Genomic DNA, 17609 nt, shown 5'->3' with positions numbered 1-17609 from the left:
GCCGCCGCCGCCGCCTCCCGCCGGCTCTTCCCGGCCGCCGCGCTCTCCTCCCACCGGCGGCTGTTCCGCGCTCCGGCCGCTCCCGCCGCCCCCCGCCGCCGCGGCGGCGCCGGCTCCTGCCCCCCTCCCTCCCTCCCCGCCCCGGGAGGCGGCGCTGCGGCCGCGGCTCGCCCCGCTCCCGCCCGCCGCCCTCCCCGAGCGCGGCCTCCGCCGCCGCGGGAGCCCGCCGGGCCCTGGCGCCGCTCCGCGCTCCGCCGCGCCGCGGCCCTCCCGCCTCCTCCACGCCGAAGGCGGCCGCTCCGCTCCGCCCGCCCCCGCGGTTCCGCTCCCGCCCCTTCCACCGTGCCGCCTCCCGCCCCCCCCCCCCACACCTCCCGCCGCTGCTGGATCCCTCCGCCCGCGCACGCCGCGGGGATATAGTCCCTCCCCGCCGCCCCGCTCGGCGGGAAGCCGGCCCCGCCGCCCTCCCCCCGGCACCCACGCGGAGCACACACACCCCCCCCCGCCCTAGCGCCGGCCCGGCCTTACCCCAGCGCCGGGCGCCGCGGCCCCCCCCGGTGTCCCGGCAGCGCCGCCTTGGGCATCTTCCCCCCGCGCCCGCCCCGGCCGGACTGGCGGCTCGGCCCCGCGCCCCCCGCCCCGCCCGCTCGCGCCCCCTGCAGCCCCGGACCCGCGCGGCAGCCCCGAGCGCCGCCCGCCCGCACCCCCTGCCCTGCCCCCGCCCGCACCCCGGGGACACGGGGCCCTGCACTGGACACCCGGGGACGCAGGGCTGGAGACGGGGCCGCCAGGACGTGGGGCACGGACGGGCCACCCGGGGCTGCCGGGCACGCAGCCCCACGGGCGGGCCACTGGCTGAGGCAGTCCGTGTCCTGGCGTTACCTCCCCACGGCGCCCGAGACCCTGCCTGGAAGAACTGGTCTGTTCTGCAGCACGGCCCCTCTCAGAGGGGCTTCTGAGATGGCTTCTCGGGGTTCATTTCGTGTGTTCAGCAGCACCGCTCTGTGTAGCACCCATACCCCTTCTCCTGGGACAGTGTCCAAAAAGAGAGCCATACCAAAAAAAAAAAAAACCAACAAAAAAAAAACCAAACAAGGAGGAAAATCTGCTCTGGAGGAAATGGCATGAAGACAAAGCAACGAAAAGTTTTTCAGGAAGAAGTGTAAACCACAACCTATTACAGATGGCCAAACCGCCTCCTGCAGTACCCCCAGGAGAGAGGTGTCTGCCTCCCGCTGCCGGTTAACATCTACCTGAAAACCCCAGGTTTGGTAACGTACAACCGAGCACCTCTATTTTGGCAGCTGGGTGTTCCTCGCCATTACAGCATCCACGTGCTGAAAAACACTAAGCGCCACAAGGCAGCCCGCCTTCCGAAGCAAGTCAGAGTAATTAATTTTCCTTTAATGAACGAATGACATACTAGGTTTTTGTTAAGAATCCTGCATGGACCAGCAGTCCTGAAGCGATCACCACCGGACTTCAAACCAGCAGCGTCCACGGGAGCGCACCCGGATCCTGCCGCGATCGGCAGGGCTCGCCGCTCTCCTGGCCGCGTACGCGAGCGCAGCTCCAGCCACCGCTCCGTTCTTCTGACACCGAGCTTCCTTAGTCTATTTGAACTTCCAGTGCTTCCTCCAGCCCACATCTGTGCAACAGGCTGCCGGCAGGTTTACTATTTTTTTTTAATTTTTTTTTTTTAAAGCAGGACTCGCTCATTTGTTTCAAACTCCCTTATTTGGAAAGCAGCAGGGAGCACGAGGAAGGATGCGAGACGCGCGTCGCGGGCGAGAGGAAACCCAGTCGCCCGCGCACGGGGTGCAAGTGGTCCGGACTCACGGGTAGGAATTGAAAACAGCTTCAAAGAGCCGGGTGCGCCTGTAGGTGCTGGGTTGCATTTGCTTTGTACAGGAAGATTTTTGTATTTAAGATATGCGACGGTGGGGATTTTGTCTTTAATTTAATCGATACGGAGCTTTCTGTTGCCCTGAAGGCACTCCATCTCCCTAGGGACTGGTTTTGGTTTTGTTGGTTTGTGTTTAACATTGTCTCCTTCTGGGCTCACACTTATGAAATATCTTGCTCTGCTATCGCTGTTATTTCCTGCAATCTTGAACAGACAGATCAGAAAAGTTCTAATCGGCAGTATTGATCAAAACAATGTTATTTTTCATAAATGCACTTTCCCCCTTTTTTTGTTAAAAAAAAAAAAAACACAAACCAACCAACCTCACAACCCAGCCAAACTCATACTATTCTAACCCAAAACCTGTTCTGAAATACAGCTTCTTGATTAAAAATGAAACAAGTGTATAAAGGGAAACCGAGGCACAGAGTGATGCAGTTTGCTCTCGTTTAGCACAGCGAACGGGGAAACCGGGAGCAGAACTCAGTAAGGGCGAGACCGCAGCGCTGCACACCTGAAAGCGGAGTCCGAACCCCCGCATGCTGCAAGGTAACCCACTCGACCCCGCTGGCGACTACGCCTGGGAGCAAAAGCAGGCGTAGAGTCCTGCCCGTACCTCATCCCTCCGCTCCAAACCACCGGTGATCCTCAGCACCAGGGATGGCAACCTGGTAGCCCTCTCTTTCACGCTAACCACTTGATTGCTTCCTCTTTTACTGATTAAAATCAAAGCCACGAAAAGGAATGAACCTTTCACTAAGAAACGAGATCGTGCAAGACACACCACCCACATTTGGACGCTGCGTTTTGAGAAAGATATGGAGTGACTGGAAGAAAGCCAAGAGGAGAGCAATGAAAATCATCAGCTGTCTACAAAATGACCTGTGAGGGAAGAGGAAAGAACCAGGGTTGTTTAGTCTCGACAAAACAGCTGAGATCTCGTAATAGCCTTCAAATATGTAAAAGGAAGAGAATTACTGGGCTTGTATTGCAGGAGGGGAGAGAATTTCTTTTTTCCAAACATGTAAACTGAGAAGTTAAGCACAGAAACAGACCATGTAGAGGGACTGTGAAATCTCCCTCAATGGCATTTTTTAAGAATAAACTGGAAAAGCCGGGGAGCGGATCCTGCTGTGGGGTGGGGATGGAGATGGTGACCTCTTAAACGTCCACTGAATGTCAAGCTCAGGGTAACAGTAGTTAGAAATCAGTTTTCACTGACAGCTGGTGCAGCGACAGCTTGCAGAAGGGAAGATGTTTACTCTCCTAAGACCGCATGAAATGTTTGGGTAGAAACTCTCTCTTGAGCCCAAGGGAAAATATTCCAGTGTTCCTTTGGGAACGCTGTCAAGGTACAGAGGATAAGGTCTTTGCAGATATTGCCACCAGCTGAAAGCGTATTCAACTGCGAGAGAGTCCGTGTTGTTCCAGGTCTAGCAGATAATCCAAAAATCACCAAAATCAGTTGTTGTCAGTCACAGAAGCAAGCAACAGGATATCCTGACAGAAAAAACTCTTTCATTTAGCCCTGCAGATAACTCTAGTTGAAAGCTTTCTGCTCTGCAGCCGAATATCCCAGACCCAACAGAGGAGCTTATTTCAGAGCAGGATTCGCCAGGGAGCACCCAACCTACCAGCCCCTGCAGAGGGGCAGAATCTGAGGTTGGTTCAGGAGACGACCGCAGGAGAAGAGACCGACAAGGGCTGAACGTAGCAGACTGACAGCGCTGAGGTGGTCACAGTAACGACTCCCTGTCCCATCTCCACTTACACTTTTGACGACAAAAGTGAAGTGGAGGTACCAGCATGGACAAACACTCAGAAGAGGCAGGCAGGAATGCAAGAATTCCTTTTCTTAGAGGCAGGTTTGAAGTTAGATCATTAACCCGGAGCTGAAGGTGCTTTTTGGATTTCTGCAGATCCAAAGCCCCGCGAGCTTGGCCGCCGCTGTGCCCTCTAGTGGAACTCCCCAGGTTTTGAAGGGGAAGCTTTTCCTCTTCCGTCAGGTCGTTGTCTTTTAACTAACTTGTTCAGATAATGGATGTGACATTTGGTTAGCTCATTCAAAAATAATTAGCTGTTAGAAAAGAGGCAATGCTAGGATATTAAAAATTAGAAAGATCACTCATGACACTTGAACAGTAATTATTTGAATTTTAACAGAAATTTGCCTGAGAATGCAGAAGATATTTCTAATAGAGTATTTCTGAAGAGTGCTTGCTTTTGTGGAAGGAGAAATACTAGAAATTAAATCAGTTATATGCTAATCCTAGGGTTAATTAGAGACAAAACCATCATTTGAAATGCTGCAGAAAGCACAAGCAGCTAAACAATTGCCAACGGGCAAACAAATCCACGGTCTGTACATTTCTTGCAGTGCCTGCCTGTGCAGGCAGTTGGTATTTTGAATATGTTTTTCTCCTTTAAATATCTTCTAATCTCATCTACTGTGCACAATGCTATCACTGGTGCTTTGCTAAAGGTAACTCTCACTAACGAGAGCTGCGGACTGACAACTCGGGGAGATCAGGGTCCTTAGAGGAATGGGCAACACAGACAGATCCTCAGCTCGAGGCCTTCTGAAGAACTCTCTCAGCCGTGGGAGCAGAGGCTCGCCCGCCCACAGGAACAAGCCAAAACTAGGTCATTTCTGAAGTCAGCGGCAGCGTGTTATACCCGTCCTGTCTAGACGTGTTGAACAGGTAAGTAAGAGCAGAGACTCTAACTGTTCAAGTCTGAGCTTACAATCCTGATGACGTGCGAGTACAGGCTAATGTAATGTCCACTTCCAAGGCGTACTTTGGATGAAAATGGATCAATATCAATATCCCTATATATAGCACAGGGCTGTTGTTGTCAGACCTACACTCTCAGCATTTCAAGGCACAGTGGCTTTGGCCTTTTGGGAGTCAGCCAGGAGTTCAGGAGCACTGCTGGAGCAGGGGAGTGGGACAGACTGAGGAAATAGCACGGTTATCCCATTACGCCATAAGCTTCTGTACCATCCTATTGGACGTAGCAGGGCAGTGAAGTGAGTTTTACATGCGAAAATGATGTTCCCCACCCCCCCAATTAATTATCAATGATGCTGCCGAAGCAATGCTAAAGCAATTATTCTGTTAAATAAGTAGTTCAAGCGTCCCGCACAGTGCCACCGTTTAGGCAGGTTTTACAACATTTTCCATAGAAACATCACTCAGAAGCCTTCAGCCCTGAAGGTGACACCCAAGCAGCACAGCTACTACAACTGAGATTTTTCCCTGAAGAGATTTGAACCTCTCATTACAGCCAAAAATTATAACGAGGTGAAATCTGGCACTAAACAGAGAGAAAACAGTGATCCTGTTCTTACACAGAGATAAGTTTGTTTGCAAATTCTGGTCTCTGTGGAAAGAGATGAACTTTCCCCCCTAAGTCTGAGTCGTCTGCTGTGGCTTAGTGGCAGAGACCAGATCAAGAATAATCCTTGTACTTCCTTCTTCTAACAGCTGAAAACTTTTTCATCTAAAGGGCTCTGGTAGCGGGTTGTTTCATCACCAATTTATGTTGACAAATATAACTATACCTATGAAGTATAAATACATATTTTTTTTCCTACTCAAAACCCACATTAAGAAAGTAACTGAGTAGCTCTCTAAACCACTGTTTTTCACCCTGGTACATGGAAAGCCTCTCAGGGTTTGTGGACTGCTTTCCTTGAGCCCCGACATTAAGCCAGAAAAGCTAGCCTGTTTTCACACAGCACACACTGTTTTAAAATGGTGCGTGCCCAATCAGACAGTTTAAGAGGTCCACAAATTGATGTTACAAAGAAACAAAACTTTGCTTTAAAGCAAATGCCAGGAATCTGTGTTACCATGAAACTCTGCAATATTGGCTATGAAAAGTTAACTGCGTGCAAGAGTCCACAGTTGCTACCGATCCAGGAACGATTAGCTTAAAATCAACACATCACTAAGAATAGTTCGAGAACTACAGCAGCATTAAGAGTGATGAGCAACAACTACCCGGGGACAAACAAAGGCTCAGCAAACCCAGCATCCCAGCAGCCACTGGTCGATGCCCGAGGAACTGGCACAGGAAGAGAGGCAAACACGCGGCAGGCCTTCCTTAGGACACACATTCAAACAAGCTGAAGACATAACCCAAACCAGGAGTCTAGTCTAAAGAATGTGGACTAAGAAGGTAACACAAAAACCCGGAAATATCATTCACTTGGTTTATTTTGTACATCAGGTTTATAAATTACTCCCAGTAGGACAAGATCTGCTGTGAAAGTGATCAGAGGAAGAGTACTATGCAGGCTGGTCAGTGAAGTTAAATTTGTTTACAACCAAGCGATCACAACTGTTCATGGGAGAGAGAGGGACACCACGACCTGTTGCAGAATCTGTATGGGGCATTTCAAGTTCACCTCAAAGCAGGGTCTCAGCGGACGGATGGCTCCAAAACACTCTATCCAGCAATAAATTTCCTACAATAAACACAAAGCAGTCATTAAGCAGTGCTTCCTGCAAAGTGCTACAGTAGCCAACACTACAGACAGATTTCGAAAACCTCCAGTATCCAGGCAAGAAGTTTCTGTTACAGAAGCCGACACAGGCACAGCAGAATGCAGGCATGCAGGCCTATAGTCTCTTTAGAAGGCCACCATAGAAACAAACATCCTCTTCCTCTATTCCTGTAGAGGAATATGCTCTTTCCAGACGATTTATGCACAATGACACATCAAAGCTCTTGCTTCAAAACAGAGAACACACGCTGTGGTCTCAGGAATGTATCCGTGTTCCTACTACTGGCTAAGACAATTTTTAAGTAAAGAAAGCCCTTACTAGGTAATTTAATTGCCTCTACATGACTTGAGAGCTTTTCCACTGACTTGTCCGTAAACAACTATGGTCACCTGAGATGCTACAAGTGCAGCTGACTTTCACGAAAAGTTTCTTTCATCCTTTGGTTACATGAAGGATCTGTGTGATACATATTTTGAAAACGGGGAAGACAGGGTAAATTGTTTAAACTGCAACAAGTATCTCTGGAAAGAGAGACTTACAAAAGTACTAACGATTTGCTCTGTGACTTCCAGACTCACTGATTTCCCTACAAAATGCTGTGTAGCTTGAAGGCAAGTATCTTAGTTTCTTTTATCAACATTTAAATGTAATTGTTATTCTGACCAGAAGAAACAAGTATTGAGATGTATACACTTTCCTCTGGACCTTTTCCCGTCAGCATCCTTTAATGCAAGGCAAAAATCTTCCTAACTCCCTTCTATCTGCGGCAAGGAATAAAAAAGTTCTAAGCCTGCCTACTATTCAAATAGACGTTTAGAAGGTATCATCTAATTGCTGCTCTAGCTTTACGGATGGTCAGTCTTACAGAAGATTCAGAACAGCACATTTTATATGCAATTAAAGAAGGGGGGAAAAAAAACCTTGAGAAAGCAAATTTTCCAAGGAATTTGTGGTACATAATAACCAGCTCTGAATATTCAACTTACTTTTAATAACAGTTACAAGGAACAGAAAGGAGTCTGAATTTGCCTAGCAACAAAACTAGTCATGAGCTTGAAGCCATTCTACCTAGGATTAGAAGTAAACAGATCTGTCAAAAGTTCCAAATTACCACAGAAAACTTGATTTGACTTCTCAAGAACCACATTACATTGTGAAAAATCCACTGCTTGCAAAATAATCACTTGAAAAACATAGCCTTATTAATATTTCATCCTTCTGGCACCCTGTGAAGCCCCATTAAAAAAAAAAAGAAAGAAAAAAAAAGTCCTGAACAATCAAATTGAGCAGTTCTGGTTTGGATCCGGATTGTGCCCTGGACAAACAGGACGCACCAACGCAACACAATGCCACTACTTAAGCCAAGATATGCACAAACAAAACTTACCATTAGAGGGAAGCTTAGTCTTCAGTTTTAAACTTGCCACCGATGTAGGGAACATACTGAAGGACCAGCTTCCAGTCTGTGAACCATATTAAACCAGCACCAGCTACACCACCCCATGTAACAAGGGTGGGAGTCCTAAAGAAGAGACACACACATGTGCAGGTAAACAACATTAATTCTCCACTATGAAAGGTCTGGCAAATGCTCATTGCTAAGGTATGCGGGAAAGTCATTTCAATCAAGAAGAAAGCTTGGCAGAAATCTTGAAAGAATCTCACATACACAGAAAAGTATTAGTCCCCAAGGCAGTCAAGATATTTTACAGCAAAAGGTTGATACGTTTTTATTTAAAAACGGCACTACCAAGTTAAGAAAAGACATGCTTATTTGTTTAACTATTCTACTGCTATAGCTTTTGCGTCCCCCTTTAATTCTGGCCCGCAGGCTACTTCATTCTCCCTCAAGCAACCCTGCAAAGCGGCACCCGCTGGCACCGCGACAAACATTTCTAGCTCTGAAACACTTTGAAGACAGCCAGAGCAAGCCGGAGCCCAAATCCACCTCAGCCAAAGCACCGCCAGGCACACAGCCTGGCCCAGGCTCCCCCTCAGCCCTTCAAACCCAGGCCTAGCGCTGCTCCTCACCCCCGGGGCCGGCCCCAGCGGGGTCAACGGGCCTCACACGCAACACAGAGCCGCGGAACAAAGCGGAGGGGAACGGGGAGAGCTCGGGAAACCCTTCAGGTTCCTTAAGTGCGCGGGGGATCGGCCGCGGCCCCCCCCCCGCGCACCCAAGGCCCACCGTGAAGGAGCCCCGGGGTGGAGCGGGCAGCCCCGGGCCGGGGTCTCACCAGTTCTGAAGGAGCTGAACGTAACGCGGGCCCACCAACTTGCTCAGCATCGCGCCGTCGCCGCCACCACCACCGCCGCCTTCAAAGTCACCCCCACTGCGCATGCGCGGGCGCGCCGCCGCTCCACGAAGGTCCCCGCAGCCCGCGCATGCGCGTTAGAACGGGAATGTCCGCGGCGCTGCCGGAGTCGAGCGGCGTTGTCAAGGCAACATCCGCCTTAGGTCGTCGGCCTTCATGGCCCCATGGCGCCGCGCCCGCCACGCAGCCGCGTCCCTGGCCCCGTCTGGAGAGGGGACATGAGCCCTGAGGGGATGGATTGTCCCCACGCTGGAGAGGGGACACGAGCCCTGAGGGGATGGATTGTCCCCACGCTGGAGAGGGGACAAGAGCCCTGAGGGGATGGATTGTCCCCACGCTGGAGAGGGGACATGAGCCGTGAGGGGATGGACTGTCCCCACACTGGAGAGGGGACATGAGCCCTGAGGGGATGGATTGTCCCCACGCTGGAGAGGGGACACGAGCCCTGAGGGGATGGACTGTCCCCACGCTGGAGAGGGGACTGTCCCCACGCTGGAGAGGGGACACAAGCCCTGAGGGGATGGATTGTCCCCACGCTGGAGAGGGGACACGAGCCGTGAGGGGATGGACTGTCCCCACGCTGGAGAGGGGACACGAGCCCTGAGGGGATGGATTGTCCCCACGCTGGAGAGGGGACACGAGCCCTGAGGGGATGGATTGTCCCCACGCTGGAGAGGGGACACGAGCCCTGAGGGGATGGATTGTCCCCACGCTGGAGAGGGGACACGAGCCCTGAGGGGATGGATTGTCCCCACGCTGGAGAGGGGACACGAGCCGTGAGGGGATGGACTGTCCCCACGCTGGAGAGGGGACACGAGCCGTGAGGGGATGGACTGTCCCCACGCTGGAGAGGGGACACAAGCCCTGAGGGGATGGATTGTCCCCACGCTGGAGAGGGGACATGAGCCCTGAGGGGATGGATTGTCCCCACGCTGGAGAGGGGACACGAGCCGTGAGGGGATGGACTGTCCCCACGCTGGAGAGGGGACATGAGCCGTGAGGGGATGGATTGTCCCCACGCTGGAGAGGGGACATGAGCCGTGAGGAGGTGGGACTGTCCTCGCCCTGAGCTGGGACTGTTTATCCTCCATGCTGGAGGAAAGTGGCCACTTTCCAGAGCAGTCTCCCCAGTGCCCATTCGTGCCTCTGCAAACCCTCCTCGTCGCTGCCGCTCAGCCTCTCCCAACTGGAGAGGGAGTTTCAAGCCAGATCTTTTCAGCAGAGGGTCCTAAATCCACCATCAATTCCATAATGTTCTCCAGGCTCTGCTCCAAACCAGCTCAGCCTCTTGAGAACCTGCAGAAAGTCCTGGGGGACATTGGAGCCCGACGTGCTCATCTGCCCGAGACCTGCGGCTGGACTGCCAAAGCTTCAGGGCTGCAAACGCTTCCCCTGCTCCCCTGCGCAAACCTGCAGTAACAGTGTCCGGCAGCCAGCAGCCGTTGTCTTCCCTCACACCCTGTGCTGGCTGCTGAGAGCTGAGATTCACAGAGTGGAGCCTGCTGCAAAAATCCAGCTCCTGTTTTTTCTCACCGGGACATGGAACAACTATTTTCTCAGCCCTTTGCGTGCCGGACTCAACACCACATTTCATACTGATGGTTTGAGTGTTTCTCTGCCTAGGTGCCAGCAGAGCAACGCGGGTTACTGAACCATGCAGACTTCTGGGTTCATTTCTGCGAGCTGTTTCCCCGCTGCCCACGCACCAGCTGGTGCACGAGGAAGTCAGGCGGGAGCTTCGTGGCGTGCGTTCCTGCAGGAAACCGGCGCCTTTGCCACAGCCACCGCGTTACTGAGGGTACGGTGGGGGAAGTGAGCCTGGTGAACGGGCTCCGCACAGGTTTTGCTTTTTGAATGTCTGTTTAGCTCCGTGGAGTCATGCACACACAGGAAAGTCTCAGCTTTTGCTTTGCATTGAAAGTTTCCTAGATGCCAAAAAAAAAAAAATATTAATAACAAAGGCAAAATAACTCAAAACTCAAAAGGCAATGAAAAACAGCTCGATGTTTATCTTCAGAAAAGCCTTGGGGTTTTGAAGGCAGTTTTGGGGGCAGTGTATCCTACTGCTTTACCCCAGTGAAGGCAGACAGGGAAAGATCCAGTAATACTACCAATTTCCTGGTTAAAACAAAACAACAGCAATATTAGCAACTCATCCTTTCAATATATTTTGCTGTCATCTACAGTTCAAGCACTGTGCAAAGGGATTTGCGGTCTGCTCCAGACACCATGCTGCAACACCACACTTGCTCCTTCCCTGCAGAAACTCCTTGTAGCTGCTGGGAGAATGTTCACACCGCAGCAGGGACAGCTACGCCTCCAAAGCCTGAGCCCTGAAGGTGCGCTGCCACTGAAGGCGGGGGTCACTTTCTTCTCTTGGTGACTTCTGTGGCACAGGTGTCATTTTAGGTTCGGAAGCAGAAAAGAAAGGGCAGTGAGCCTGGCTGTCCAGAGCTGCCTTAGGGACACCGCAGTAAAGCACAAAGCTGTGTTCAACCATTAGAACAAGGGATCTGCAGCTCTCGGGCCACCAGAGCAAATGAGGATGTCTGTGTTGATGCCTTGCATCAACAAAAATCACTCCCTGTTTAAAGCAGTGGAGTTTTCTGCTCCAAGAGAGTGGACGGCTCTGCGATAGCTTGTCCTTGCTTTAAGGACAGTTCATGGCCATGTCTGGCAGTGCCAGCATGACATGATGTTTGCCCACAGGCTCTGATAGTCTCATCCCACCTCTTGACTCACCTCCAAGGAGAAAATGCTTTTGAGCGTTCACCCAAGAACCTCCAGCTCCGTGTCAGTTGGTGGCCACTGCTTGGATCTTGGGCAAACTATTTGCTCTCAGCCACTCAGCAGCACCTCCTGTGTGTTGCTCCTTGTTCCTGCCCTCACCTGATTTTCCAGCCAAAGCCTGCTCTGGCCACTGCGGCTTGCCTGCTTTACCTTCAGCCTTGTGCATCTCTGAGCATCCATCTTCCAAGCTGCAGCCTTGCTCCCAAGCACGCATTTCTCCCTTGTCTGGATCTGGTACAACCTTGGTTTCTTGGTCCTCCACCCTTCCTTGTACCTGACAGGAGTGGATGGCTCCCCTCCTCGCCCTGAGGATGCCCATCACCCCCTGGCCTGGCAGCTCACATCTCAAATTTCTCAATAACCAAGGTGTTTGGTGTCTTTCAACAGTTTGGCTTATCTGAGCCTGCCCTGGCTTTTAGCCACCTCAAGGGAGAAGAGCAAACAGGCCCAGCACACGCTCCAGCCACAGGACAACGCAACCCCCAAGGCTGAACTAGCTCTTCTACATGACAGCACGCAGGAAACGATCTCTGTGAGGAGGGAACGAAGGCAAAGAGGAGGAGGCAAAGCACATCAGCCCAGACAAGGAGACACGGACTTGAAAGGACTATCATTTGATGCACTTGGTGCAGCTCGGGAAGGGCTTGCTTGCTGCTGAGAGGCGGCCAGCCGGGGCTCAGTGAGATTTAACTACTGCAAGAGCCACTGCTCGGTTAATTTGGACTGTTTTTCTGCTTGGCCCCATGTGGACAAGCCCTGAGCTGGAGCAGCAGAGCAGAAACACAGGCAGCAAACCTGAGAAAGCAGGGCTGCTTTCAGGCAGCATCTCCTCTTTGGAACCAGGGTCTCGGAGAGGGTCCGCGAGGGGTCAGTGCTCCTGGATGCAGCTGCTGCAACTCTTGTTTCCCCCAAAAGGTAGTCGCTAATGTGCCGAGCGAGCTGGTGGCGGAGCGCTAACCCAACCACTGAAACCACAAGGGTTGAAGCGATGACGATTTGGGGAAGTACCTGCTGATCAGAGGGGCAACACATCGGGGACCTGCCCGGCGAAGCCTGGAGGACGAGGGCAGGGAGAGCCTGGCAGGGCAGCGCAGCACAGCAGTGGGTTTGAAGATGCCGTGGCTGGGCCCTTGGCAGAGGGTGATGGAGAGAGATCCCACATGATTAAGCCTGGCCAGGGCATAGCCTCACCCCATGGACGAGGCTGGGAGGGTGACAACCTACGAGGCTGGGCTGTCTCCCAGTACTGGATCCAGCCCATTCTTGCAGGGTTTAAGCCCTCTTAAACACTCTGCCACGTTGTCTCCCCCATTACCAGTCTGTGCTGGACTCCTGGTATGGGCTGGGTGTGTTTGACCTGATTTCCAACTTGCACCCTGCCATTACCACCCTCACTGGGTGCTCCCCAGGGCAGGGCAAAGGCAAGGAAGCAACAGCCGTGCTGCGACATCCCTTCCTTCCAGCCAGGCAGGGGCTGCATTCCCAACACAGATCTTTCCAGCAATAAAAATGAAGACAAGATCCCTGCCACCTGTAACCCGGGCCAAAATGCACACTGCCCCACGAGAACAGCACCGCGGAGAGGTGGTGGAGGACCCCATCGACCACAGCGGAAGCTGTGCTGCGACAGGGAGACTCCAGCACCTACACCTCTGCCAAGGTGTTTCCGATGGCTGCTGGGGAAGGTGCCCAGATCCCATGGTGATGGGCAGCGCCGGAAACGTTCACCGGAGGCCGCGTGCAGCGGGGATCAGAAGCACTCGCAGTCCGTGAGTTCAGGCTGCGCCACAGTGCTGATTCGGGTGGGTAGGACCCGTGCCCAGAGCACAGAACAGAGAGCGAGTGGACAGTGTCTGAAAACCTGTCTTGTCTTGTCTTTTTTTTTTTTTTTTTAGTACAAGGTAAAACCTTTATTACAACTTTTCATTCATAGGTATACAACATCTGAAAGACAGATATGGGGAAAAAAAGTAATATTGTTATAAAATGTCACATTTATTGCTACATTACTGTTATATACAGGACAGTTCTCAAAATCTACTTTAAAAAAGTTAGGATTATTTAAAAATTCCAAATAATCCAGCCAGCTGTTTTGACACTTGTATAAAATTATTTAAAAAAATGAAAACAATTCATATCTTGAGGCACTCAGAAACACAATTTTATCCCCCAATTGTGATTCATTTCAAAGAACAACGCATTTCCCCACCCCCAAATACTTTATTTTTTTTTTTTTTTGCTGGGTTAGGCATATATATATATATATTTACTATATATATAGTTCAAAACTATAATGTGTATCTGATTTAAGAACAAGGATTTCAGCCACTTAAGTACATCTGGATTTACAGGTAGGCAGCATAAACATCAAAAGCAAGGACCATTTTTTTAAAGGCCAAAAACCAAAACCAAAAACAACCCAAAACTTTCTACGGGGTTAAAAATAAACAACTTCCGCAGGCATCTCCCATCTGCTCTCCCACCCCCCCATCCTACAAAAATATATAGAAAGAGCAACCCAGTAACGCTTCGTTTCCCCAACGAGCTGGAGCCCTCCATAGAAAATGGGTCATTTCCTGCAGACCGTGAGGTCCAAGCACGTGGTTGGGGTCACCCCTGCTCCGCTTCGCCAGGTGCCTCTTTCTCCTCTCCCCTCTCCCGGCAAATTAACCACCGCTGGCAGGAAGGTGCACGGCTTCCCACCGCTCCTTCCCTCCCCGAGAGGCCCCATGTTACAAGGTTTGCTCAAAAGCTGGTGGGTTTCAAGTGATTTGGGAAGATGTGGCACCGGGAAGGGGAAACTGCGGTGTCCCCAGCTCGCTGCTGCGGGAGCTGTCACAGGGAGCTCTATGGCTCTCCTGGGCATAGCCCAGGGATGCAGGGCACAGGGATGCTCTTCGGCAAAGGCCTCGGTACCCAGGACACCCCATTTTGAAGCACAGACCCCTTTGCTCTCCCGTACTGGTGCCCCCAGCTGCCCTGTGCCAAGATGTAACAGGGCGTGAGTTTTATTCCTTCTCCTTCCAACGCGGTGGGTGCTTGGCCAGACCAGGGTGGGTATTGCAAGACCTGAGGAGCAAAAGGCGTGCAAAAGCGGAGGAACAGAAATACCGGCATGGAGACCCATGGCAGGGCTGCCTCTTGCCCCTGAGGGTGGGACGCAAGACGGACAGAGGTTTGGCAGAAAGGACACCTATGGCCTGCACCGCGCTCCTAACCAGAGACCACCTCCACGCTCGGCTCGTGGGAGTCCCGCAGGCAAAGGCACTGCAGCTGCCAGCTCTTCAGAAAGGGCGAATTGCGCTGAGCAATGCACAGAGCACCAGGTCCCCCCACGCCTGCCCCAAGGGCAGCGGGGCAGGGAGAGGCAGCCGTGCCGTGGGACCGACCTGCAGCATCCACCTCCCAAATCCTCCCGCCTCCGCCCCAGCAGATGGGCAGCTGGTGGCACGGTTCTGCCCCACCGCAAAGAAACCCACGGTGGCTGCGCACGAAGGGAAACAGCTCAGAGGTGCGGGCTGGAGAGACTGGGGAGCGCAGGAGGAAGGAAAACATGCCTTCAGGCTTGAGGCAGTTGAAGGAAGACCAGCTAAGCCAAGCCAAGCCTGAGGCTCAGGCATGAACGGAGCAGTCCATAGAGCCAGGCAGCAACGAGGTGGGACACAGCTTCTCCATTCAGGGGTACTGGGGGAGATGGTGTGAGATGAAGCATGCTGGCAATAAGCTGCCAAGCATGGAGCAGAAGGCACAGGAGGGTGAAGGGTGCGTGGAGGAGCCCTAGGACCAGGCCTTGCCCTCTCCAATTCAGTGCTCAGCTCCTGTAGCATGAGTTGAAAGGGGTGTTCCTGCGGTCTCACCCCTCATCTACCCCCTCCAGCTCCAGGGCACAGGTCTTGAAATGCTTTTGGAGCTGCTAGAAATGAAGCTGGACCCTGAGAGCAGCAGGGAGCGAGAACTTGGCAGTCATGGACAAGAGCAGAGAGATTGGGATGGGATGGGACCTGGAGAGCCCCGGGGAGAGGAGAGGGGGTTGCATAGGATTTAACAGGACAAAGACCTTGTGCAAGCTTGTGGTACAGAAAACAGGTCTTGCTATTGCTGGTGTCGAGCAGGAACGGGGGAATCCAGTGGCCATGGCTTGCTCCAGCTTAGCCAGCACTGCACCTCGAGGGCTGATGGCTTGTCCTGGCCCAACTCCAGTACTAGCTTTGCTTCACCTCCCCATTCTCAGCTCCTTTCTAAAACCCCAGGCCAGGGGCTTGCTGAAACTGGAGCTGGCCCCGAGTCACCAGTACAGCACACAGCAGGGCCTGCAAGAGGACCACGGGCTCCCCTGGCACTGAAGCTGGCAGCCTCGCCATGGGAGCAAAGCTCAGGGATGCAGGGGACTGGGGGTTTCAAAAGCCTCCTGTTTCTCAAGGACCGCCCTGCCTGCTGACGGGGAGGACGTGCTGAATTGCCCAACATGGGCCCAGGGCCCAAAGGCTCTGCTGGCTTCAGGGGGTACACGCGTGAGACGCAAAGGACCTTTGAGAGCAGCTTCTGCACTGAACCTGAAATTGCAGACTCCTGGGGAAATCCCAGCCTGATTCTGTCCTTCCTGTTCAATTGCTACCGGGCGGCGAGTGCAAAACCTCTAGGAAACCGGCTCATCGCTGACACATGGGCTAGGGGAAAAAGCTGTTCACTGAAGTCACAGCTGGGGAGGTTTCACATCACACTTCTGCATTTCTCTGCTGGAGAGGGCAAAAACCCCAACTGCAAAGCAGCCAGACCCCTGGCCCCGGAGTGACGGTGCACAGGGAAGGCGCAGCAACTTGACCCCACCGCATGGGGCTGGCATGGACCTGCTCCTGACAGCCAGACGCGGGATCTTGGGCTGCCCAGCTAACTCGACTGCCCCCATTCCTGCAAACCGTCTGCCCAGGCCCTGCTGCGCCCCTTGCTCCCAGGCTGGAGCTCAGTGCAGACAGGAGGGGCTCAGACTGGGATCCAGATGTCCCAGGTCCTGTCCCTCCTGCCAACACACCTCCGTAGGACACCAGCGCAAGCTGTGAAAGCAGGGGAGCAGAGAGCCCGAGGAGACGTTGGCAAAGAGCTGGAGCTGAACTCAAGCCAGGCAGTTGCTTGGCTGTGAGTAGGTCTGACTGGCGGGTCACAGGCAGGGGAGCAACTGCCAAACCAGGGGTTAGCTGGAATTTTGCTCCCCGGGGTGCGCTGGCAGCGGCTGTGGGGTTGTGAGCAGGAGCAGGCAGACTGCCACCACCTCCCGTTGATGCCGAGTGCCGTCGGTACGAGACCATAAAGGTGCAGTCTCTGGGAGGCTGCAGCTGTTTTGCTCTGGGGCGAAAGCAGGTAAAGAGGGAGAAAGAACAAAAATCTGCAATTTTTACTGTTAATAAACTGGATTCCAGACACTCCCCAGCACCTGGCGGCATGCACAGCTCTCAGGCAGGATGTGCAGGGAGGCAGGGGGCTGCTTGAGGGGGAGGAAAGAGGAGGTCCCTTGGGCTAGGGACCCGAGGACTGCACCCCAGCGGCTGGCCCTGCCACACAAGAAGTGTCCCATGGCAGCTGCATGACTGGGACCCCAGTTCTGCTGCTTGAGCGCAATGCAGCTCAGCTACTGCGGCCTGAGAAAAGAGAAGCTAGAAAATGCACACAGGGGAAGGCGGCCTCTCCCCTGATTCCCTATCTGATGAAGAAAGCTTTGGGGGGGCTCTGTGGCCCCCAATGATGAGGGGCACACAGCCCAGGAGAACCCAAGCACGCAAGGCTGAGAGAGGAAGCAGAAAACTGAATGCCACCCTGCAGCACGTCACCCATCCGTGACGCCCCTCTTTGCAGGACCACCAGCGCGAGGGACATGCAGACAGGCAGAGAAGCAAGTCTGGGGAGAAAAGTGATCCGTAAGATCACACAGTTGAATGCCAGCAGAGCCGTGGGCTGGGGAGGGCGCAGACCCTGGCCCTCTCTGACCCTGACACCTAAAGACGAGAGTTTCATTGCAACAGGCTGCTATTTCAGGGCTGGCCTGGTGGTATTTTGGGGACAGCGCCTGACAGTGCTCATTTTTAGAAAAGC

The 17609-nt window shown here is 53.1% G+C and overlaps 1 protein-coding gene across 1 annotated transcript; it reads right to left on the bottom strand.

The window, feature by feature from the left end:
* Positions 1-6117: 6117 nt before the first annotated feature.
* LOC127025507 (cytochrome b-c1 complex subunit 10) lies at positions 6118-8720 on the bottom strand. The gene is made up of 3 exons (XM_050910537.1): positions 8658-8720; positions 7808-7942; positions 6118-6380 (listed from the first exon to the last, which is right to left on the bottom strand). The coding sequence occupies exons 1-2, from the start codon at positions 8705-8707 to the stop codon at positions 7822-7824; spliced, it is 171 nt and encodes a 56-aa protein (XP_050766494.1). The 5' UTR covers positions 8708-8720; the 3' UTR covers positions 6118-6380; positions 7808-7821.
* Positions 8721-17609: the final 8889 nt, after the last annotated feature.

This window comes from Gymnogyps californianus, chromosome 24 (assembly GCF_018139145.2).
Source record: "Gymnogyps californianus isolate 813 chromosome 24, ASM1813914v2, whole genome shotgun sequence".
Classification (NCBI taxonomy): domain Eukaryota; kingdom Metazoa; phylum Chordata; class Aves; order Accipitriformes; family Cathartidae; genus Gymnogyps; species Gymnogyps californianus.
Note: the sequence above shows the minus strand (reverse complement) of the source record. Positions and strands in the feature narration are given on the sequence as shown.